The sequence below is a fragment of the Aethalodelphis obliquidens genome, unplaced genomic scaffold (genome assembly GCF_003676395.1).
Source record: "Aethalodelphis obliquidens isolate GAN/ISIS:26980383/991018 unplaced genomic scaffold, ASM367639v1 scaffold2, whole genome shotgun sequence".
In the NCBI taxonomy this organism is placed as follows: domain Eukaryota; kingdom Metazoa; phylum Chordata; class Mammalia; order Artiodactyla; family Delphinidae; genus Aethalodelphis; species Aethalodelphis obliquidens.
Genome location: NW_020837946.1, coordinates 417,411 through 443,002, shown reverse-complemented (window position 1 = coordinate 443,002; position 25,592 = coordinate 417,411). Strand labels below are relative to the sequence as shown.

The window sequence follows — 25,592 nt, the reverse complement described above, 5'->3', positions numbered from 1 at the left end:
CAGATCCGCTGACACACAGCCAGAACCAAGGCCCGGGAGCTGGCAGCGGCCGCCCTCTCTTCCCACTCAGCTTCAGGGTCTGCGGCAGGATCGTCCTACAGGCCTCTCGCAAGACCCTCTTCCACAGTAAGGTTTCGTCTACCCACGGCTCTCCCGGACTTCGGCCAGATTCCAGCTGTTTCAGAACTCGCCACTTGCCGACTGGGCCCCCCTCCCGCGCCTCCAGGGCCCCCACGTGAGGTCTGACTGGCAAGTGACAGGATTATGCCCTATGCCCACTCGGCCAGCACCCGGGGCACCTTACCAAGTCCTTGACCATGGCTTCGATCTGTTCCTGGGCCACGTTTACATCCTCTGTGGGGCCTTCCAGGGTGATCCTGTCCTCGCCCTCCGTGAACTCGATGTGGACCTACCGCACCAAAACAAGAGTCGGCCCACCGGGATGGCACGGCCACAGCAACCTCCTATGCGAGCCTGGGCTGCTCTCCCGGGGCAGCAGCCGATCCACAGACACCAGGAGAAGTTGGAAAGGCGGTCTGGGGATGACCACGGTTTTGGTACTAAACACTGTGTGGGAACCGCAAAGGCCTCCCCACTGTGCGCCACCAAAACCACTGGCATGGAGCACATCAACACCTCACTGCTCACGCCCCCCCCCCCCGGGGGGGGGGGGGGGGTGAGACAGACGACAACGGGGGTGAAACGTCACCACCACTGCCCCAACACACCAGGTGAGAAACAACGCATGGGGAGTGCAACCCGGGAGGCCGGCGCCACGGAGCCAGCCCCACCGTGGGAACCAGGACTCTGAACAGAACAGGAACGAAATACGACGCACGCGTTCTCTGCCAAGGTTACCAGACCTACTGCCGCCCGAAGGACAGAGACGCGGAGGGCAGAAAGGCCCACAGACTCCACCTCCACACGAATCGTATACAAGTTCTGCTCCACGAAATTCTCAGATGTAACTACTCACAGGTTACGACACCGTAACAACTAAATGAGGTATTTCTTGAGATATTCAATAGACTTAGCAATACACTCTTCCCCTGGTTAAAAAGACCCAAAGACGTGACACAGGTATTTGAAAAAACGTATTCTGCTCACCCCTGGCTAACCACGGAGCAGCTGACTGTCACCCACAACAACTGATCTTTAAAACGGGTGCCCCGGTCTTCAAAGGCACCCCCACCCCCACAGGACAAAAGCAATGTCAGCAATGGGATGACGAAGATCAACTCAACACAGCAGACAACGATTCCTTACCTTTGGCATCTGCTGAGTGATTTTGGCCAGGTTCTGCCCTTTCTTGCCAATGATGAAACGGTGAAGCCAGGAAGGAGCAGAGACGGAGGAGACCGTAAAACTGTTGGCCTAGGAAAACCAGGAAACAAACCCGTGGGTCTGCAGAGTCCAGGTTTCGTGAACACCAAGCCAGGTGGCTCACCAGGGCTCAGAGACAGGTGAGTGCTGCCCTCCCCTGACACGGTCCCAGGAAACGCTCATCGGAGTCTCCCCACTGTGAGCAGTTACCTTGGCATAGACTTCAGTCAACGCCTGCCCCAGCTTTTCAGGCTCGCCTCGGAGGATCACAGTCTCTGAGGTGCTGTCTGAAGGAGGGATCTCCACAGAGACTCCAGTTCTTTCCAGGATCTCCTGCAGGGAATTGCCCTTGGGCCCGATGACATACTTGTGCTGGGATTTCCTCACCTCCACTGCGATGGTCGTGGTCCTCTTTTTCTAAGTAAGAGCGCCGTGAGGGTGTCAGAGGGAAGGGCCGGGAGCAGGACACGGGGCCCCGACTACAGCAAGTGAGCCCCGAATAGTGAAGACGATGACCAGCCAATCCCCAGAAACTCCACTAATCAAGGACTGGGCTTTCTCCTCAAAAGAATTACTGCAGAATTTAAGTCAAGCCCGGAGTAATCATTGCAACTAGCTAGGAAGAAACAAAAACACCCCGTCCTCTCCCCAAATAAAGGAACCAGTGTCAGACCTCAAAGCCCACCGACTCAGGCTAACAGCTCACCCAAAGGCCTGATCAGCTCTGAGCGACACGTGCCCAGGGGCACACAGGGCAGGGGGAGCTCGGGTGGGAATCCGTGGGGACAGCCGCCCAGCAGAGCCTGGCCCACTGCCTCACAGCTACGGGGAGGTGCAGGCGCCCCCTTCTAACTGTGGCGACTGGAGCTGTCCAGGCCTCGAAGGCTACAGGGCAGGGCTGGGCTGCTCTCTGCCCCCCTCCTGACTGCTACCTTCTCCTCGTAAACCTTCTTGACGCGAGCCACAGCCTGAGCCAGTTGCTCCTTCTCCCCCGTGAAGACGATCTCGGTCCGGTTGACGCTGGGCGGGGGTATGTTGATGCGTGTCCCCGTCTCCTGCATGATCTCGCTGACCAGCCGGTTGTACGGCCCCGCGATGAAGGGGTGGAACGCCTTCTCTACTTCCAGCCTCTCCACAGCACGTTTGTCCTGAGAGGGAAGGACGGAAACCATGAGGGCACAGATCTGGGCCTCCCGGTGGTTGGGGCAAGGCCACCACGCACACCAGGCCCGTGGCTGGCCACACCTGCTCGGCGGAGATGAGCAGGACCTCGTGGCGAGCTTTCTCGATGCCCTCTTTGGTGCCGGTGATCCTGATCTGATTGCTGGCGTCATCTGGGCGTGGGATCTGGATTTTGGTTGCAGTTTTTAGCTCCAAGTCTTGCAGTTTCTCTCCATTTTTGCCAATAACAAAGCGATGGTGTTCTTTGGGAATGGCAACAGTTGCTGAGGCCTGTGGCAGGAAAAGAACCAAAAAAACAAAAACATTTGCAGGTTCCGCAAAAGCACGTTTTCCCACGACATTCTCCCTGGTTGGAACGCCACCTCTGCCTACTCTCACCTTGCCAGCCCCAACCCGTCCTTCAGAACAGTCTCGGGTTAAACATGGCCTGCATGGGGAAGCAGGACCAAGCCCCAGGCTTGAATGAGTTCAAACGTGACACAGACCCATGGTCCTGCGTCACCCCTTCAGCCATCACGATTATTCCTTCAGTGTCTTCTCAGCCCAGCTCTAAGCCATCACGAGGACAGGAATACTCAAGAATGGTACGTGCTTGCTTCCTAGCTCAGTGACTCCTCACACCACACTAGGACACAGCAGGAACGCAGGCACAGACTGACTAACCAGATGAATTGTTGTCTCTGGAGCACTATATGCTCTTGTCTTCAGACATAAGCCCTATATGTAGGAATAAACTCTTCTTGCTATCTCTTTTACAACCAGTTAAAATAGACAACCCATTTGAGGAAAGAAAACGACAATAATCCAAATCCTCAAACTGCCAGAAATTAAGTAACTTTCTGAAGTCACAGGAAAATCTGGGAGGAAGACAGAGGTTTCCAGTCTTCCTAGATCTATAAACAGTCATCAACCAAGAGGATGTCAAAAAAAAGAAAAGGGCCAAGTGTTAAGGTTCCCACCACTAGTGCAGCAGGAAGTCACAGACCAGCCAGCTTCCCTCCTTCCCCAAAGGACACAGCTTCACAGCCAACTTTTCAACACTCACAACAGAAATGTTAAATTGTGTCACGGAGGCAATGAAAAAGGCCCTCACTTCCCAACTAGCACAGAAAGTAAGACCAGTGGCTTATAAATTATGAGCAAATGAAGTTTATTCTAAAAATGGTTCAATATTAGGAAATCCATTTCTATAAATCATCATATTGTTAGATCTAAGGAGAAAAATCAAATGATCATCTCTATAAAATCAAAATCCTTTCATGATAAAAATTTGCAAGAAAATAGAAATCAGTGGATGTATATTTTTTTAACATGAGCAAATATACATGCACCCTCAGCCCCAGAGCTGTATTTGGCAGGAAAGCTTTGCTCATTAAGGCCGTGCACTGTCCACAGCCACTGCCAACCTCCACCGGAGTATTTCCCACGAAGGAGACACGAGAAAGCAGAGCCGACACGAGGCTGGAGAGGAAGAAGCACATGACTGCACACAGGGGAACCCTGGGGAAAACCACTACTTTACCCAACTCTTACTGTCCGTTAAGAGGAAGAAAAAATTAGGATCCGGACTCAGCAGCTTTAACTCATACTGACAACACATGGTTAGAAGATGCGAAAGGCGGACCACTCATCTCAGCAGCTGGACCCAAAACACAGCAGGTGGAACGTGCGTCCCACAAGGCAGAGCACAGCCCTGGGTGATCTAACACCGCTTGGAGCAAAAAGCTGATGATCAAGCTTGAAGGGTAGAACAAAAGGGAATAGAATGGACAGGAAATCCTGAAAGAGAACAGTACAGGAGTGGTGGCAGTAACTGGACTAGATATTAAAATATAAAACCATTACCAATAAAACAGAGAACATGAGCACACGGAGAGACAGACCAACTCAAAATCTAGGAACAGACCCAAGTTAGCACGAAAATTTAGGACGTGATAAGAACTGCCACTCAAATCACTGCGGGGAAACTAAAATTGGTGTCAATGACTTGATAGCTATATGGGGAAGGATGTTTCTGGATCTGTCTGTGGCACCATTCACACTAAATTCCAAACAGATCAGGACTTGAAATATAAGAACACCTTTACAAGCACCAGAGAAAATAAGAATAAACTTTCCTACGACCCAAAGTAAAAAGAAACTTTCCTAACAACAACTCAAAAAAACAAAAGATTAACGAATTTTGACTACATAAGAATGAAACTTTCACACAGCAAAACATACCAAGATCAAAACCCAGGTGGCAAACTGGGAACTGTATCTGTAACGTGTTACTGATGCAGGGTTTGAAGAGCCCCACTGCATCGAGCAGGACGGAAACCTTTACCTGGACAGCAAAGGGCAGGAGACCAGTGCACAGGGGAAACGCAGATTAAAAGTATACGCAATTATCTTTCAGAGTCCAGAAAGTCCCAGTATCTGACGGCCCTGGCAAGGCTCTGAGAAAGCCAACGGGAGGACAAACGCACAGCACCTCAGGGGAGGGATCTGGCTGTGATGGCAAAATTACAGATGCAGATAACCTCTGACCCAGCCATCTCACTTCTAGGAAATCTCTCCCGAGACAACTGTGTAAAACAGGAAATAGCAGGTGCACAAGGTGTTTAACTGTGCATGATTTGTTAAGAGCAAAAGTCTGGAAGCCACCCAAGTGCCCATCAAGAGGAATGCCTGAAATCACAGCACACCCACAGAGCACTGCGCAGCTGTGTAAAGAAACGACGAAAGCCACTGCCTGCGCCCCGATGCAGACTGCTCCAGGATGCAGTGCAGAAGAAACAAGGTGCAGAACAGAGTTCACGGCAAGGTAACCTTTTGCTTCTATTCTCAAACCAAACAATGGAAGAATACCCCAAAGACCAAGAATGGTCACCCAGCAGGGGAGAAAGGGGCCAAGAGGACCTCACAGGGCTCTGACTTTGCAATCATGGAATATTTAAGTACTTTTTAAAAACTGAAAATAAACTAAAAACAAACAAACCTAACTATATATCAAGATGATAACATAACCTCAATAGAGAGAGAATTACTTCAATGATTTTAAAACCCCACCATCTTTCACCTTAATTAGAAGCATGTGTTTGAACTCATGCAACTTCCCACCATAAACATCCAGAACTCTTGGACCAACAACTGACTTCAGGTCTGTGGAAGGAGATGGCTAAGGTCAGTCTGTGTTACAAATAAGGAAGTGGTTCAAGATGAACAGTTATGTCAGAAGGTGCAGGGTGCCTCCCTGAAGGAGCTCCCGTGGGCCAGAGACAAGGCAATTTCTGCATAAAGAACTAATCAACACACCAGAAGTTCATGATGACACTGAGAAGACCCATGGACCCAAGATGCCAGAGTACCAATGTGGTCTAAAAACTAAGGGGAAAAGGATCAATTTTTTAAAAAAATAAATTTACTTATTTAATAAATTTATTTTTGGCTGCACTGGGTCTTCGTTGCTGTGTGCGGGCTTTCTCTAGTTGCAGCGAGGGGGGCTACTCTTCGTTGCGGTGCGTGGGCTTCTCACTGTGGTGGCTTCTCTTGTTGCGGAACATGGGCTCTAGGCGCGTGGGCTTCAGTAGCTGTGGCACGTGGGCTCAGGAGTTGTGGTTCCAGGGCTCTAGAGCACAGGCTCAGTAGCTGTGGCGCACTGGCTTAGTTGCTCCGTGACATGCGGGATCTTCCCAGACCAGGGCTCGAACCCACATCCCCTGCATTGGCAGGCGGATTCTTAACCACTGTGCCACAAGGGAAGCCCAGGATCAATGATTTATCCTGCACGTCCCACCCGGAAGTTCTTCATCAGAATACCAACTAATTCAGGAGGAGGGAGAGACTAGAAAGCCATCACTTGCAACCCCAAATGAATTCAGGCAGCGATAGCAATGGTTGATAGAACTATTAAGCAAAAGATTGGTCAGGAACTTTACCATGGATGGATTTGCTGAAGACACCTGAGTCTACGGATCAAGCCTGGAATCAACACCAAGTACAGAAGCACTACCCACACGTTTTCTTGCCAAACATACAAGCTGAACATGAAAGCAGTCGAGAGCCCCTAGATCTACCCTCCGATTTACAGGAATAACGATGGACAGTGGAACGAGCCAAACACCTGCTTGTCCCTCGAGAACAAATCAACGGCATTAAGGAGAGGAGAGGAAGGAGCTGCTGAGGAATGAACGAGCGGGAGCGGGCAAGTCTCATCCGGACACTGAGGAAAAATCCAACCAGGAAGGACGCCTTTGAGATGATGAGGGAAGACCATACACAGACTGGGTTGATGTGGGTATATTAAGAAGTTAACTTTATTAACTTTAATAAGTGAGTTAACAGGATGTGGTTATATTTATGGGAGCCCACCGGGCTGTGCTCCCCTCCCCACTAAGCCCCCTGGGGCCCCTCTTGCGTCAGCTCCCCATCTTTGAACCACCACATCTAGAGCCAGCTCTCCCAAAAGCTCAGAGACTCAGCAACAGGTGGGAAGAACCCTCATTCCCACCTAAACCCATCTAAAGACCTGTCATACTACATTTTAATACGATCCTCTGCATTTATCTTGGCCTTTAAGTGATGCCACTTCGGGAGAAATGCATCACTGATTTACTCATTTATTACAATGGTTCCCAAATAAATTCCAAGTAACTGGTATCAGACTGCTAAGAACTATGGAATTCGTGATCTCCCAAGCCCGGGGCCTGGAAGTGTGTATTTAACAAGGCACGTACTCACTGACCCTCAGAGCCTGAAGTGGGAACTGCTGATCTACACATGCATGTCCTCACTCCACCAACTGGGCAAGCTCAGTTGCGTGTCTGAAGCTCTGGGACGCCCCTCTAACTTTCAGTTCATTCACCGCAAGAGCAGAAATGGGAGGTGCCCTAGTTCTATCCCTGAGTTAGTGGTTTCACACTAAAAGTGCCAGGAGGCTCTGAATATTGCTGGCCTGCCTGCAAACTCTATGGCCCTGCCCACTGGTGGCAAGAGTCGGATCGGGTCTGAGCCGTGTCCGCAGTGCCTGGAGTGCCCCTTCTGGGGAGGACCGGCCGGGGAACACCCACCTGCGTCTGCAGTCTAGCAACAATGTCCTTCCGGGCTTTCATGACAGCATCCAGCTTCCCTGAAACCATGATGGACAGGCCCTGGTCTTTGGCAAGAGACAGCTCCAGGTGAGCGCCAGTCCTCTGCATGATCTCAAGGCAGATTTTTGCTTGTTCACCTTCTCCAAACTGGTTCATGTCCTTGTATTTCCTCTCCTCCAGGGGTACATGGAACACCTGCTCAGAAAAGGTCAAAAAGGTAAGGTTAAGAGACCAAGAAGAGAAGACAGGAGTGTCCAGAAACCGAACATACACAGTAAAGAACGTGAGTTTGTTCATTCACTAAGTATCACCCCTGCCTACTGCTCTAAGGCCCCAGAGGGCAGTTAAGAGACAAGTGGAAAGCGCCTAAGGGCAGGAGACTGTGAAGAAGTCCTAGTGAAGAAGACACCCCCTGCCCCGCCACCAACCAAGTACAAATGAAGGCAAGGGGCATCACATAACAGTAATGAGCAAGGTCAGTGAAGGAAACAAACTGGGAGGGGAGAAGGACCTGGCTGGCTATGCTGGGAGGGGCCAGAGCAGAGGAGCGGGAAGGGAGGAGAGCTTCACAAAGGGGGCGGGGAGCATCTAGCACAGCGGGGGTCCACGAGGTAGGAGGGGGAGTGCTGGTCCCTCAGCCCACCCTGTGGGTGAGATGAGAAGACAACGGAGAGTGTGAAGGAGGACACATTCTGACTGAGGACTCGGGCTGAGCAGAGGCAAGGGTGGAAGCAGGGAACCAACAGGACTGTGGTTCAGGGCCTGAGCCACTATGTGGAACTTGGTGCATTTACAACATCAGGAGGCTGGGGGAACCAGACTACAGCCGGCGATGAGTCCTGGGCTTAGGGGGACTTCTCAGTGCGTGGGTGGTAGTCGACAACCATGACCCAACATCGACACACAGAGAGAGCACTGAGCCCGCCAACACCCCAGCTCCAGGGAGCAGAGACAGGCTAGCGGAGTCCCAAAAAATCAAGGGGAGAAAACTGATTCAAGACAGCGGGACAGCTGCTGACGCTGGTGACATGGAAGCCAAGGGCAGTTCCAGCAGCTGGAGCACAGACTGGACTGCAGTGGACTGAAAACATATGGGACCATCCATTCTGGGTGCTGGGGTACAGGGCAGCTGTGCTTCCCTAGAGCTCTGGGGGGTGGGGAGACCGACTTAATCCAAAGGCCTCCTCTCATGTCCAAAGCACTCTCACATCTGCATGTTCAAAAACCCTCCCGGGAATTCCCTGGCAGTCCAGTGGTTAGGGTCCCACACCTTCACCACCGAAGCCCGGGGTTTGATCCCCGGTCAGGCAACTAGGATCCAGAAAGCAGCGCGGCACAGCCGAAAGAAAACAAAAACAAAAACCTCCCATCAGACACCACTGCTTCCTACTTGGAGGGGCAGGTGAAAAAAGAATGGACTCTCTACCTGAGTGATGACGGAAGCCTTGATGGGCCGGATCTTGTTATTCCAGACGCCAGCAGGTTCCTGGGCATTTTCCAAGCAAGCTGCTTTCTCAGGGAGTGGGGGGAAGGCATCCTTGTAGGTTGGAGGGTCGCTCTCCTCCTCTGAATTTAAAGTGGCAACTGGACCGGCCAACATAGATTAAGAGGAAGCACACCACTTTCAGTGTTAGATGGAAAAACCACGAGGAGGGTTTCAACGTCAAAAAGAGAGAGCACTGACTGCTGACAGTTGACACTGACAACCCCCCACCTCTTCCCTCGGTCACAGGCAAGGGCCCCCGCCGCTCCGCAGGCCCAGCGCCCTCAAGTTCAGCCTGTCAACTGGAAGGGCCAGACTCTGATCCGGATGGCGCCCCTGCCCTACGCACAGCCTCCCCTGTGAGCCTCAGCTCAGACGCTGGATGCCCCACTGCTCCCCTAATGGGGTGAGCTCCTTGATGGAAGGCCTTGACACAGACTTTTCGGCCCTGAAGAGTCTTCCAATCCTGTATTCAAAAACAATCACGACCACGACAATGCCTGGCACATAGCCAGCTCTTAAATTTGCAGAACAAAATGCTGCTGCTGCCCAGCACTGCCAGCGAGAACCCCCCCGAGGTAAATTGCAGCTGATTTCCCACTGTAATGTACCATGTTGAAAGCATCGCGGGACCTGCCATCTCTGCCCCCCGCACTCCCAACGCAGGGAGCACAGGAGGAAATCAGGTCCCGGTGACCCCCTGCTCCACCCTCCACAGTGCCCCGACCGTTCACCACAGCTCCATGGAAGCAGGAGCGTGACTGTTTGGGTCACCCTAGGGTCCGGGGCTGAAAACAGTATTCGGCAATGGCAGGGCCCAATAAAAACTACTGTGAACAGAGGTGCACGCAGAGCAGAGGGATGACCCTTGGAATTCCGACTCCAGGGTCGCGACTCTAGCCATGCAGCCGTGCTATCCTGGATGCCAAGACAGACTCCGTGTGACGAGCTGTTCCAGTCTGCCAGTGCCCGCTCCCCTCACCTAAACACGGGGGCGCAGACCCCACAGGGCTGTTGGGTCGTGTGGAAGCCCCAGGCAGCAGGCACTGAGAACCCAAGCGAACGGCAGTGTCTAGGTCTCCACTGCTGAGAGATAAGCCACTGAAACGTGGCGAGCGTGACGGATGAAACGCACTTGTAATTTTAATTAATTTAAACTTAAGAACTGATATTCAATTTAGTTATCGGAAAACTTTAAAGAATGTTTGGAACGACAAAGGGTAGAACAAGCTACTCTTTCAGCTACAAATTTTATAAAATCTAACTACAGATGAAGGGCTTTGGATGGAAACAGCATTCAAGGCAAGTTGTCCTGCAGTCATACACACACATCAGACTCTGAAGGGAAAGACAAGACTGTGAAGTATGAGCTAGAGACGCCGAAGCGACCGTCCTGCAGATGCCGCAGCTCGTGTACTGTCCCTCCTGGGCAGCACTGGTCCCCACTGGGGCTGGCTGCCTGGGCCAGTGCAGCGCCCGAGTCCCACCTTCATCCTCACAGCTATCTCCCGACAGAGCTCTGGGATGCTTCCCATCCCAGAGTCCAGTTCAACACAACTGGGCAATAGCCATTTTGGAGAAGAATCCTAATAATCACAAAGGCCAAATTCACTGGCTTTCCAGAAAGTTGTCCACATTTTAAATCTTACTGTAGGCGATCCATCCACCACTCCTGGCCAATTTCACCCCTCACACGAGGGTAGTGCAAAACGGAGCACACAGCACTGGTGGGTCCTGGCCCACCGCACAAGCACAGGGCTGAAAGGCACCTCTGGAGAGGCCACAGGCTCTCATGAGGATTGGAAAGAGCCGTGTCTTACGGTCAACAAGAACAGTGGGGAAGGGGCCGTCACCTTTGATTTGTTGCGGAACCAGTCCACTTCGGTGTTCAGCAAAGCTCTCTTGGGTCAGAACGGCGACGGAGCTCATGGTTGATCTCGGGAGTCCACACGATCCGGGTGAGCCACTGAAGCAGGGGGGTGAGTCAGAGAGGCAAGTCCGGCACAGACAGCTCGCAGCTACCTGATCCGTTCAGCTGAGAGTTTAAGCCCAGGGTTCACTCTGCTTCACCAGCAAGCAACACCTTATCTTCCTCACTTACAACTGCTGACATAAGGTGATTCCCAAACTCTCACCAAGTGATGAAAAGGAGAAACTCAAGCGGGGGGGGGGGGCACCCTGGAAAACCTCCCCCCCGTTGCCCATAACAGAGCAGATGTAGGCTCCAGCTGAGAGGTTCAGGACCAGGACGCCCAGGGGCCACCCCTCTCTCCACCCACGGGGCCCCAATGGAACCCAATACATGTCTGACCCAGCCCCAGACACAGGTCAACATCTGGATGGTTCTACTAACAACTATCTCAGTTATTTGGTTAATCTGTTATCCTCATGCCTCCTAATGCTTATAAAATGTATCATTTGACAGTAGCTGCAAAGAGCCACTGAAGAGCAGCCTCCCTTGCTCTGTGGCGACAGTGTAACAGCAAGAGGTAGGAGGGGTAGCAGTCTAAGTGCCTCTGGCGTGCGGTGACTGGTTGTTCTCCCACGTCCGGTCTCCCAGGTGTGGGAGGGGACTTGCAGCAGGTGGGACCAGGCCCAAGGGCACACAGTTCCTCAGTTCAGGGTAGGAACCCCGCAGTCTGCCTCCGGACCCCACTCCTGAGTGGCCGCAGTGCTCAGCGAGACTCTGGCTCTCAAAGCCACAGCTCCCTTATTTGGAAAAGGGGCTCACTCAGCACTGGCTGCCTCTCTCCAGCTCCAGGTGAGCCCCATGCTACTGCAAAGAGGAAGAACCCACTCTCTTCACACAATTCTGCACCAAGTGTCTTCTTGTGCCACCGTGGCAAAAAAGTATAAGAGGGTCAAGTAATTTATTAAGAGTGAGTTTCTTCATCATTTTTACAACACAGTAAGACCCCTCCCCAAGTTCAAGAAAATTAAACTCTGTATTTCTAAAGAAAAGCAAGATACAAATTCAGATACCCCGAGCAAACGTAATTCACATTTAAGGAAAAAAGATTAAAAATAGATGGAAACCAGATGACACATCTACCTGAAGTATACACACTGCTCCGTGCTGGGAGGTTAGCTACAGTGATTCTCTCTGAAGAACCATTAGGAACTTAAGGATAAAACATAATGGAAGAAGGCACGCACACAGCCCAGGGCCAGGAAGCCTTGAGACAAGACACACTTACCAGCGAAATGGTCAGTAGCCAGAAGGTCCGTCCTGAGGCCGCCTCTGTCAGCCTGCCAGCTTTTTCTGGTGTGGGACAAGGGGAGAGGGAGCAAGGAGAAAACCAGAGAAAAGTTACTTATCTGCATCCTACAACCCAGATCTGTTCATCTCTCAACCAGAAAAGGTCAAAGTATTACTTACACTTTGGCTACTAATACCAATATTAGGCAAATTGCTTGGGGGGGAAAAAATGGAAGGAACCCTTTCACTAGGCCATTAGCTTCTTCTTTTTTTTTAAATTAATTTATTATTTATTTTTGGTTGCATTGGGTCTCTGTTGCTGTGCGCGGGCTTCTCATCGCAGTGGCTTCTCTTGTGGAGCACGGGCTCTAGGCGCACGAGCTTGGTAGTTGTGGCTCGCGGGCTCTAGAGTGCAGGCTCACTGGTTGTGGCGCACGGGCTCGGTTCCTCCACAGCATGCGGGATCTTCCCGGACCAGAGCTCAAACCCGTGTCCCCTGCATTGGCAGGCGGACTCTTAACCACTGCGCCACCAAGGAAGCCCCTAGGCCATTAGCTTCAAACAAACATATTACGGTAAAACCTGAACCATCTGGAACTTCTAGAGGGCAACTTGCAACTTTTCCAAGGACCCAAGGGAATCCCGTAAGTGTATCCCTTTTACATGTAACCATTTTGAAGTAAAATTATCACAAAACTGATGTTTGTTCTGCTATGTGGGGAGTAATTTTTCCTGTATTCCTCTTATTAATCTATGCTGAGCCAGAAAAAAAAAGGTCTGCAACACTGTGTCATGATCTAGAACAGACTGTGGACCTTGGGGGCTCCAGAGCTTTTTAGGGTGACTGAGGGCTACTGTCTTTAAGAGTTCCCTGTGTATTTTGTAGTTACTTTGTTCTTCTTGCTGTTAGCCTATAAAAGTTCTTCGGTCCCTTCTAATCTACTGGGGATTTAGAGACCAGGCCATAAAATAGCAGGGCTGGAAAGGACCTTCAAAGGCCAGCTTGGAAGGACCAAGGAAAAGGGGTGGGTCACCTTGCCTTGGGGGACTTCAGGACAGTGAGGCTGCCAGGCAGGTTACCAGCCGCACCACGTGCGCTTGATGAGGGAGACATTATGACAGTGGTGAGGCATGGGCTAAAATGGGAGAATTCCCATCAGTAACAAGAATACTCTACCTCACTGGAGAGTAACACCCCCAAGTTCTTGCCCATAATACAAGCGTGGTTCAGGAGCTAGGAAGACGGTTCATGGCAGTCAGGGGTGCCTCAGTGGGGTCTCAAATGTCCCAGCTGGGGACATGAACCAGTGGTATAAAAAAAAAAAAATCTCTCAATGTAGGGGCTTGAGTCACATGGGGGAAGTACTATGAGCCAGAGGCCAGACCCGCTCTGGGGCCCCAGTCCCACCAAACACACAAAGGCACCTGAGACCCAAGTGGAGAAGGTGGAGACAAACTGACCGAGACTATTTTATTTAAGAGTTTGCCTCCAACGCATTCTAATCGCAAGTCTCAGTGACTAAGGCAAGGAAGAAAGAAACCCTTTCCATTCAACCAGACTGTCAGAGTAGCACATCCACGCGTGGGTCCTGACGGGGTGGAAAAGGTGAGCCCGCCTCGGGGTTCCCAGTGTCCAGGGGGCCCACACTTAGCCCGTCTAGGAACAGGATGGCGGTGCTCCAGGTCAAAGCGCCAACGGGAAGCCAGGACCCAGGCATCTGCCCCGCTCTCCTGGCAACTCTTGACTGCTGACCTGCGACCTGAACAGCCTCCCACGCCAGGTGCCGACATCCCTTATCAAAACCCACTGACACCCACTCTCTAAGAAGCTGCATTCACCCACGTGACCACCATGACGCCCACACCATCTTCTCTGTGCTCCTAACTGACCAGTCCTCTTGCTTTCTTGGACAGGCAAGTCTTCAGTGCCCAGTGACAGCTACGAGGTAAGCCCGCGCAGTGCAGCCACTGTCCACGTCCGCTCCAGCCACAGATTTCTGACGAGAAGCCCCCACCCTGCACCTGGCGTCACACACAAGAGGGGAGGAGCTCCTGAGGCTCCCTTCTGAGCCAGCTCCCACATGCAGCACGAGTCAGTTCCGGTGAGCCTTTCTACTGAGCCCCGCATTCCTCACTGGCTCAAGAAAGGGGCTTCAATACAGCCCAACCGGCAGAGCCTCTAACGCCCCCGTGTGTGCACAGGCCCTCAGGCAGCTAAGGGCGGAGGGTGGACCTACAGAAAACTCCAGGCTGGTTGGACAGGACACACTAGTCTCTAGTTTCCAGATTTCAAACGGCAGTTTGTCCCAGCTGGAATGAATGGATCACAGCGAGCCACAGGTGAACATCGAGGGTGTGATATGATCAAATTAGGGTGTTGCTTTTCTCATAAACTTCTCAAACTCCTGTCTCTAAAGAATCCATTTTAAAACCGATCTGCTGATCCATGTGTAAGTGCAGACCTGAGACCTACCTGAGGCGCTGGGGTAGATCTTATAAAAGGCCAGCACCAGTCCTCCTCCCGTGCCCCCAGCCCTACTGTCAACCTGCCGCCAGTTCAACAAAGCAGCACCTAAGAAACCGTCCCCCACAGCGCTACGCCCACCCCTCGGAGATCTTTCAACAACCTCACGCCCGTCCAGGCGTGTGTGCTCCCTACCCCGGCTTCCCTACTGGCCATCAGTCCCAGGAGACCTTACCCAGGCCTCCTCCTGAGGAGCAGAGACCAAACATTTGCTATCACAGCTCCTCCCTTAGTTGAATACAGCTGCTCAAATCAGGACCAAAAGGGACCTCAGCGACGACTCTCTCCCACTCTCTGAATAAGCCGGGGAACAGGAGCCACACAGCCTTCCCTGGGGGCCCAGGCTCTGCTGCTTCTCCATCACTGTGTAGCTGTCAGGACAGGTGGCTTGAGGTCGGGCCCAGATCTGCTCCTTCTTCCCCCTTCTTGCCACAGAGAACAAGTCCATCTTTCCTACAAGACTCCTTCAGGTATGTGAAGGAGTACTTCAGGTACTCCTTCAGCCCATTCTCCAGCCCCCTTCAGTGATTCCCAAGATGCCCTAGTCCCTTCATCATTTTGGTTGCTCTCAACTACTTTCCATGCAAGCATTCAGATCCACCCAATGCAAATCTCAAACTCTTCTCAACCTGGACTTTAAGTCTTGTTTCTCAGAGTATAAATACCCACAGTAAAAAAAACACATTTTAAAATACAACTATGTAAGAAAGAACTAGAACCAAAGGAAGAAGGCTAGACAGAAGCAAAGACTCTTCTCTCCTATTCGCCCCCTCCCCAGGGTGGGATGCAGCGGCTGGGGGGCACTCCCACAAGGATGGACGGTTATGCACCAGGGTGCCCAGGTGAAGTCACAGCATACGTGGCTTACATCTGAAGCTCGGTCCTAACAAATGTACAACAGATTAAATGAAGAATTTTACTTTTTTGCCTATAAACAAGGAAATATAAGTTGATTCCCTTGTAATGTTTTGCCAATTACATATTCAAAAGAGCAAGTCTTTTGCAAAGAGAACTCATGAGTAGTAGTCCAGGAAGAATTTTATCTCAGTCAACTAATGAGATCTCAGTGCTTTGTTTACCTACTAGACAGGACTGAGTATGCAGGGTATCAAAAAACCACCAGGAAACCCAGGACCTCTGTCCTCTTCTTCCAAAGTTGAAATTATTTACTTTTATCCCCACAGCAAGCTTGTAAGGAAAAAAAAAATTTCAAAGTCCTTCTCAAGACCCACAAACCAACTGAGAATACGAACATAAAATCCCGATGGCTGCGAGATCACAAAGCATAAATATAAGGCCACCCGCACAAAGTCTACACGGCTGGGCATTTGTGCGTTTCACCAAGTTCTGGAAGTCGGCACCCATCCTGCAGGAGGAACTTTCGCAGATGCCACCTCAGCAAGGCCCTCCCACAGGCCACGCGAGCCCGCAGGCGGGGAAAGGCTTAAAGGGGCAGCAACGCGCTGGGCCTCCCCGCCTTTCATCCAAATTCGGTACTTTTCCGTAATGCATTTTTCGTCCGTGGACCCTGGGGCACATCCAAGTTGCGCTCCAGCCCCGAGGAGGGCAGCAGGGCCCGGCCGACCACGCAGGCGGCAGCAAGTGGAGGTGAGGCCCGGCCTGCCTGGGCCCCGTGCCGCCGTCCCGTCCAGCCCCACCGCCAAGGATGCCCTGCGGGACAGGCCCCCGCCCCTGCCCCCTCCGGCCGGCCAAGCTGGGGGGAGGGGCGCCCCTGCCGGAGCAGGAGGGGGAGGGGGCAGGGCCCGGCCGCCAACGTCACCGACCTGGTCCCAGGTCGGCCCCCCCCACCTCAGCGGCGGGCGCGCGGAGAGAGCGGGACCCGGACTGGGGTTTGGGGGCTGCTCCGCGGGGCGGTGGGCAGCGCAGAGCCGGCGCCGCGGTACTCGGGAAAGTTTCTCACTCCTCCCGTGCCAGCGCCGCGGCCCATGCGCAGTGGTGACACGTAGCCGCCCCCCCACCCCCGACCGGTCAGGGGGGCGCCCGCGGGGGGAGGGTGGCTGTGCTGGCTGGGGGAGTATCGGCTTGGGGGCGCTGGGGCAAAAGGCGGCCCCGGCCCCCTCCCCCCGCCCGGGGCTCCACGTCGGCAGCCCGGCGCCCCAACTTCCCCGCGCCGCCCCCCGCCCGGCACCCCGGCCCGCGCCGCCCGCCCCGGCCTGCTCACCCCGCGGTGCACCCGTCCGTCCGTCCGTCGTCCGTCCGCTCGCCGCGGAAGAAGCCGGGACCTTCGCTCGCTCGCTCCCTCTAGGCTGGCTCCCTCCAGGCCGGCGCCCGGGCCCCCGCGGCTATATAGGGCGGCGGCTCCAATCCCGCCCGGACACGTCAGACCACGGCCGCCCCGCCCGCCGGCCAACGCCGCGCCCCCGCCCGCCCGCTGCTCCTACAGCACCTAACTCCCCGGGGGCTCGGGAGCCTTTTACTGGGGGGTGGGGGGTGTCGGGGAGTTGGGAAATCAGTCTCCACCTTCATAAAGCGAAGGCGGGAGGGACTGCAGCTCTAGCATTGAGGTCCCCAATACCGCCTCCCCACCCCAAAAAGAAACAAGACACCTCGAGGTACAACACAAAGGAAATTAACTGCTGGCCCCAACCATCTACAACTTCCAATAGCTGGACAAGCTGGCCTAATAAACGCGCGTTAACATACCCCATGCCCCCAAAGTTCGGAGCACAGATTTCCACTGGCGCACTCGCCTGCGGTTCTGCACCTTGTGTCCTTCCCGTCTATAAAATATCCCTACTCTACTCCTTGGCTACCAGTTTAATTCCCTTAAAAATTGTAGACCCCTTTTTTAAGGACTCCACTCCTACAGCTGTGCCTCCAGCCTCACAGCCTAAACAAACAAGAGGAGCAGAACAGAGCCCCTGCCCTCAAGGGGCGTCCACCCTGGTGGGTGAGAATGGCTTGCAGACAAGCCAGGTCTGCATTCCTTGTGTAATATGTGACAAGGGCCTCGGTTTCCTTCTTTTTTTTTTTTTTTTTATAAGGGTACAGGCCTAGTGGAGGGATTTGCACCTCTGATGAAGCAGCCCATGAGTAGAATCCTACATGACATACAGAAGTGCACCACACACTGGGGACAAGGCATGAGCCGGGGCGCTGGCAGGACTGGGAAGGCGAGGTCAGGGTAGAGAGTACCCCCAGGGACAGGTCAGCTCGCCTGCGGCCATGATACACATGTTGCTCAGGATGATGGGAAGCTGGGCGGGGGGTGGGGGGTAGTAGAGGGGGAGAAGGCAGGACCTGGGTATTCCTTTCAGTGGAACACTGTCAAAGTATGTACACATGGAGAGGGGGGCGGGGCAGGGCCACAGCAGTTGTTCAGTCTAAAGGTGACAATGGCTTTCCATTGTGGTTGGCAATGGCAGATGCACCAAGTGGACAGATTCCAACAGTAGCACCAGAAGTTTCTTATTAACTGGACACGGGGAATGACAGAAGTCAAGAACAGCAGGGAGACTAATGAGAAAAAATTAAAAAATAAACATTTAAAAAAAAGAACGGCAGGGAGGTTCCTGGCTGCCCTCACTGAGATGGAGAGACTGAAGGAAGCCTAGATTGGTAAGGGGAAGTGTGATGCAAAAACTCGGATATGCCATCTGACATGCCCACTGGATGGCCAAGTGGGGATGTCAAGTAGGCAACTGCATGTACAAGGTGAAGGCTGGGGAGAAGCCCATCACAGCTGACAGAATATGACAGCACTTCATGACATCACTGGGGGAAGAAACCATGGAGCTGAGGACACTGTCATCAAAGCTGTACCTTACGTCACCTGGATGGTACCTGGGCAAGGTGGCACCTCCTTAGACTTGGAAGAATCTCTGTAAGCATCCCTTCCTATGTTATCACTGACGTTTGGAGGTAGTCTTTCCATGCGGATTAACCAACCAGCAACTCCGACAAGTGCGTTTTGTTATTTTTTGTTTTTGAGGGCTCAGCACTACAGAGGGGTCTGAGAAGGGAGGAAGAAGGGAGGGATTCAGAAAAAGTAGGCAGGTCCACTGTCAAGGAACTTCCAAGGAAGCTAGGAAGTCACCACAGGAGAAGCTCACAGAGTACCTGGTGCACAGGATGCCTTGAAAGAGATGGTTAAAAACATATAATTAGGGCTTCCCTGGTGACACAGTGGTTAAGAATCCGCCTGCCAATGCAGCGGACACAGGTTCGAGCCCTGGTCCGGGAAGATCCCACATGCCGCGGAGCAACTAAGCCCGTGCGCCACAACTACTGAGCCCACGCACTGCAACTAGTGAAGCCCGCGCGCCTAGAGCCTGTGCTCCGCAACAAGAGAAGCCACCACAATGAGAAGCCGGCGCACCACAACAAAGACCCAACACAGTCAAAAATAAATTTTTTAAAAAACTGTAAAACAACAACAACATATAATTAACAAAAGATATGATAAAATCAAATGTTAAATTTTTGCTACAAACCATCTCAGGATGCTTTTGTGCTGATAGTTACAACCAGCTTTCCTTCCCAGCAAGCTTTACTACATTGAAACTAACAGTCTGCAGAGGCAAATTTTGAGATATCTGGGTCCAGCAATATTCACACAAAATAATATGCAAACCCCTTATGGCTGCCTCAAAAGGAGAACATCAGTATGTAACATTTGGGTTTTCAGTGTTCAAGGTGACAGGGGAGAAGCTTTGGGGCTCCTCAAGGTAAAAGGTTAGAATAGATATATCCCCCCACACACACTTAAAGCCACGATCCCCCCAAAAACTAACCCTCAACAGAAGGTAGGTTCTGGCCCACTAGCATAGAGAGACTACAGGACGTTTCCCCACTGGCCAGTGCTGGGAGATGGAAACCCCTCTCGAGCACTAGCAACCATGCACCAGTTTAATTAAGGTTCAATAAAGGTTTAGGGCTCAAATTCCTACAGCCCCATTTGTCCAAGGCCTAGCCCAAACCTAGAAATTAACAAAACAGAAAGCAACCCCACCTGGGAGGGAATGAACCTCACACCAGGCTGCAAAGGACACCCACAGATCTACCAACACTGTAGAGAAGCTTAAAGTCCAAAGTTCAAAAACTAAGACTGAAAGACGATTAGACTTAAGAACTCCAGGTTACAGAACTATCAGAGGCTATTAAAAAAAAATTTAAAGCGACTAGAAACATAAGACATAAAGTTTACAATTAAAAAAAAAAATCAAGAGATGGAACAAATTAGAGAGGTTAAGAACCTCAGATACAAGAATGAGGAAGTCCAACACATGTCTAATAGGCAGTCCACAGGAGGCAAATACAAAGAATAGAGAAGAGGGACTTCCCTGGTGGTCCAGTGGCTAAGACTCCATGCTCCCAATGCAGTGGGCCTGGGTTTGATCCCTGGTTAGGGAACTAGATCCCGCACGCATGCCACAACTAAGAGTTCGCATGCCGCAACTAAAAGATCCCGCGTACTGCAACTAAGACCCAGCACAGCCAAACAAATAAATATTAAAAAGAAAAAAAAAGAACAGAGAAGAAATATTGGAAAAATAATGGAGAAAATTTTAGAATGTAAAGATATTACATTTCCCTCCCCTCCTAAAAAGAGACAGAACAGGTGGCCAGGTGGATAATTTAATCTCCGTTTTGGTGTAGAACAGTGAAACCTCAAAAACGACCAAGACAAGAGCAGACCTTAAAAGCAACTAGAGAGAAAAGACAGGTTACCTATAAAGGAATACCACGAGACTGAGGGCAGACCATGTCACAGCACAATGCCTACCAGAGGACAATGAAATAACACCTATAAATTACGCTGAAGAAAGTTAACTGTCAACTTAGAATTCTTTATCTTAAAAAAAAATACATTTATTTATTTATTTTTGGCTGCATCGGGTCTTCGTTGATGTGCGCGGGCTTTCTTCAGTTGCGGCGAGCAGGGGCTACTCTTCGTTACAGTGCACAGGCTCCTCATTGCAGTGGCTTCTCTTGTTGCAGAGCACAGGCTCTAGGCACACAGGCTTCAGTAGTTGTGGCACGCGGGCTTAGTTGCTCCGCGGCATGTGGGATCTTCCCAGACTTGGGCTGGAACACACGTCCCCTGCATTGGCAGGCGGATTCTTAACCAATGCACCACCTGGTAAGCCCTAGAATTCTTTATCTTATTTAATATAATATACATTATTACTTATTCATTATGTTATTTTGTATTACTTTTTTTTTTTTTTTTTTTGCGGTACGTGGGCCTCTCACTGTTGTGGCCTCTCCTGTTGTGGAGCACAGGCTCCGGACGCACAGGCTCAGCAGCCATGGCTCACAGGCCTAGCCGCTCCGCAGCATGTGGGATCTTCCCGGACTGGAGCACGAACCCGTGTCCCCTGCATCGGCAGGCGGACTCTCAACCACTGCGCCACCAGGGAAGCCCTGTATTATTAATTATTAAATAAAAGAGAAAAAAAGAAAATAGGAAGCAAGAGAAGTAAAAGAGAAGCAATTTAAAAGGCAAATAAAGCACAAAATACAATGGAAGAAATGAATCCCAATGTGGCAATAATCTAATGTTAATACACTAACTAGCCAGTTACAAAATCCAGCTATAAGCTATTTAAGAATCCCAAACCATGAGGACATAGACATTGAAAGTAAAGGGATAGAAAAAGTACTCCAGACAACTACTAACCAAATTAAAGCTGGGCTATCTATATTATTTTCCGATAAAATAGACTGCAGGATAAGAAGCATTGCTAAGAACAAAGAAGGTCAAGAATAAAAAATTCAGTCAACTCTGATCATGTATGTACAGTATCTAATAATGTAGCTACAAAATGTATAAATAAAAACTGAAGGTTACTAGAAATTGATATAGCCAAGATTACAGGGCAAGACTGACTCAACTCTTGGTAACATAGATTACGGAGATTAAAAATGCACAGAATATTAAAGCAATGCAATTAAAACCTACTTTATTGGACTTATATAATCCTTTGCCCAGTGATTAGAAAGCACATTCTTTTCAAGTATACATTGAACTTTTACAAAAATTGGTCAGGAGCTAAGGCCCCCCCCCAATTTTTTTCCAACAAATGACAAAAAATTAATAAACATTCTGTGATCATAACACAATTAATTAGAAGTCAAGTTAAAATTTAAAAAATCCTGGAAAGTTTAAAACTTGCTCCTAAATAACTCATGGGTCAAAGAAGAAATCTGAAAATATTTAGAATAAAGCAGTTATATATCCAAACTTGTAGAATGAAGCCAGAGTGTTACTTGAGACAAATCTATAATCTGAGTCATCATATTAGTGAAGAGGAAAATGTAAAAATTAGCTAGTCACCCTCTTCTAAAATTAGAAAAGCCACAGAATAAAACTAAAGAAAATAGAAATAAAGATAAGAAATCAATGAAGTAAAAGACATATACCACAGAAAATAAACTGAGCTAAATCTAAAAAGACTAGTTAGATCTCTGGCAGAAATGATCAATAAAAAAAGAGAATAGGTAAAGATAGGCAATACTAAGAATTCAAAGTGGGTCAAAAACTATAACTAAAATAGAGACTTTGAAACATCATACAAGAATTCTACTGAGAAAAGTATTATCAAAAACTTAGATGAAATAGGCAATTTCTAGAAAAGTAAGTTACCCAAACTGAGTCTGTTAGAAATGGAAAGTTTAAATAACCAACACTCTCCAATATTTGAAGAAACAAATATAAAAATCACAACAAAAAGGCAGGCCCAGATGGTTTTGTAAGGAAGCCCCAAGAGACTGTCTTCCCAACTCACTTAAAGCCAGGGAAATTTAATACCTCCCAGACAAGGGTAGCAGGGGAAAAGAATATGTGAATTTCATCTAGGTACTTAAAAGCAAAAGCCTAAAATAATCTAGCAAACTGATCCAGAGATGTAAAAACAAATACGTAATATATAATGATAAAGTCAAGTTTAATCCAGTTATGCAAGGTGGTACAATATCAGAAAAATAAAGTAATTCACCACATTATTAGCGCTGGAACAAGAAGATCTGATCATCTCAAAAACATTCAAATGAAGAACATGATATAGATTACCCATTCCTGATAAAACAGGAATACAAGGACACATTCCCTAACTCCATGATGGGCACCTACCAAGAGTCCTCATTAGAAGCATTCATATTGGGATCATGAGGAAGGCTGGTTGCACTGAGCATTTTCTATTCAAACCTACACTAGAGATTCTAACCAGGGCAGTAAGGCAGGAAAATGGAACATATGAGGATTGGAAACAAAACTGCCAGCGTGGGCTTCCCTGGTGGCGCAGTGGTTGAGAGTCCGCCTGCCGATGCAGGGGACACGGGTTCGTGCCCCGGTTCGGGAGGATCCCACATGCCGCGAAGCGGCTGGGCCCGTGAGCCATGGCCGCTGAGCCTGCGCGTGTGCTCCGCAACGGGTGAGGCCACAGCAGTGAGAGGCCGCGTACTGCAAACAAACAAACAAACAAACTGCCAGCGTTCACAGACAATATAACTGTCCAAGTACAAGATCCAGGAGAACCTATAAATGCACTATTAGAACTAACTAAAGAGTTCGTAGGTTTTTTGGAAACAAGACCAGAACGCAAGATCAATTATGTTCCAGAACACCAGCAACTATTAGAAATAAATTAATGGGAAAGTAGAATTTATGGAGAGTATTGTAAAAACCTTTGTCAAAATACAGGAAAGACCAAAATAAGTGGAGAAATGCCACGTTCACCTATATAGGAAGACTTAATCATACAGAGTGCAATTCTCTTAGACTAGAAATTCAATGCAAATGCAACTTAAATCCCAAGAGAGGCATGCACATGTGTGTATAATTTTATAACCAGATTTTATACAATTTTCATTTATACAATATTTCTATATACATCTATACAAAATATTTAATTTATATGTATACAACAACTTTTATACAGAAGATCAAGGGCCACAGACAACGCTGAGGAAAACAAGGTGGGGAGGATGTGCCCTCCCCAATCCAAGATTTTCAGCTGCAGTAATTCAGGCAGTGTGTGCTTGTGCAGGAGCAGGTGAGAAAGCCCAGATGTGGACATAACAGACAGACTCATTAGAGGTGACCTCCTGCATGGACTACACAATCAATGCCTCGGGGAAAACTGATTATTTACATAAGAAAAACCTAAGTCCTTACCTCACACCACTCACAAGGCCAGTTAAGGCTTGAGATGCAAATACTGTGAGCGAACCCCCTCACTTCTAGATATATGCTACAGGAGCATATACAAGAACCACATCACAGCCAACAACTGTAAACAATCTGTCAATGAACATGGACAGACAAACTGAGGTGTGTAACCTAGGCTACTTACCCTCTGTGCTTTACCTACCTACCTGACAGGAACCCCTCCAAGCAGGGTCACGTTGATGGGAGTCAGGGGGCATCGCTGGGGCTGTGGGAGTGCTCAGGTCTGATACTCCCTCGGCAGTCCTGCCACCCTGTGGGAGACTGGTGCTAAGGGCGGGGGTGTGGAGCACAGTTTGCTCTCCCACACTGTGTGGTGCTCAGGTTTGGGCAAAGAGTATGCCTTCATCCTTTTTTTTTTTTTGCGGTACGCGGGCCTCTCACCGTTGTGACCTCTCCCGTTGCGGAGCACAGGCTCCGGACGCGCAGGCTCAGCGGCCGTGGCTCACGGGCCCAGCCGCTCCGCGGACCGGGGACACAAGCCTGCGTCCCCTGCATCAGCAGGCGGACTCTCAACCACTGCGCCACCAGGGAAGCCCCTTCATCCTTCTTGATAGCTGAAATATACTAGTAAACTCCTTCTGTGATTAAGCTTATTTATATGTAGCTATAAATATAAACTGTAGTGTCGACCCACGTTGACTGGTAGTGCATTTGAATACTGAACACCTAAAAACTAGGTTCCTTTCTTTGGCTCAGAGATAGTGTTTATTACCATATGTATGTTCAACTCAGCAGCTTTGTTCCCCCCAAATATAGTAGTACAAGTTCAGACGAGAGCGAAACAAATACCTGTGGTCCATGTTTTCCTTTACCTGGCTTGATTCTTTCTCCACTAATTCTATCAGGGTCACTTCTTTTCAGGAAGTGACAGAAAGGGTAACTTAGAATTTTCTGCAATGACATGTATTTCTCCATAACGTGAAAATAGGTAACAACTAAGTTTTAGCTAAGTCATGACAGGTGTCTCTAGTGCGAAGAGACTGTGTAATTAACACCACACCTGTCGTCAGGACACCTACGTTCAGAATCTTGCCAGATACTACTTGGGTCACCCTGGCTGGTTGCTTATGCTCTGACTTTCTACGTTTCCCACCTCTATCAACTTCTGAGGGCTTTGTAAATTGTTAAAAAGATCAAGGAAGATAGTCTGCTCTACAGTAGGTACCCCACTGTTTGGGGATATTAGTGTTTAATTCCACTAAATGAACAACACATCACCACGTTCCACTAAATGAATACTCTAGCACGTTAATTTTACAAATACTGAAATAATCAGCAATATCTTTCCACAGATGAGTAAAGAATAATATTTATTTAGAGCCTAAATCAAGAACAAGTGTCAGATAAATACACCTTATAACTCTTTTTAAAAAGCAGATGGGACAAAGGTTAGGTTCAAAGAGTAAGTGAATGGATTTCCACAGAAATGAAATGAAACCACTCTATAGAGCCATGCTGGCCAATACGTCCTGGCGATGTGTGTCTATGGACACTCGAGACCTGGCTAGTTAGAACTGATATAGACCGTAAGGCTAAAATACACACGGGTTTTGAAGGCTTAGTACAGCAAACACAATGTAAAACATCTTATTAATGGTTTTGTGTTGATTACGTGC

General features: G+C 49.7%; 1 protein-coding gene across 4 annotated transcripts in view; it reads right to left on the bottom strand.

The window, feature by feature from the left end:
- The window catches only part of HDLBP (high density lipoprotein binding protein), a 69,158-nt gene that overhangs the window by 20,547 nt on the left and 23,019 nt on the right, over positions 1-25,592 (bottom strand). For 3 of the 4 annotated variants that reach the window (XM_027116335.1, XM_027116361.1, XM_027116345.1), the window contains 9 exons: positions 12,258-12,322; positions 10,914-11,026; positions 9,004-9,161; positions 7,557-7,772; positions 2,569-2,775; positions 2,256-2,471; positions 1,534-1,740; positions 1,267-1,374; positions 305-409 (listed from right to left, as the gene is read on the bottom strand). In XM_027116335.1, the coding sequence (XP_026972136.1) occupies positions 305-409; positions 1,267-1,374; positions 1,534-1,740; positions 2,256-2,471; positions 2,569-2,775; positions 7,557-7,772; positions 9,004-9,161; positions 10,914-10,989 (1,293 nt within the window). In that variant the 5' untranslated portion in view covers positions 10,990-11,026; positions 12,258-12,322. Of the gene's footprint in view, positions 1-304; positions 410-1,266; positions 1,375-1,533; positions 1,741-2,255; positions 2,472-2,568; positions 2,776-7,556; positions 7,773-9,003; positions 9,162-10,913; positions 11,027-12,257; positions 12,323-16,965; positions 17,076-25,592 lie in introns of those variants that run through there. The other variant, XM_027116355.1, reaches the window with a different exon arrangement.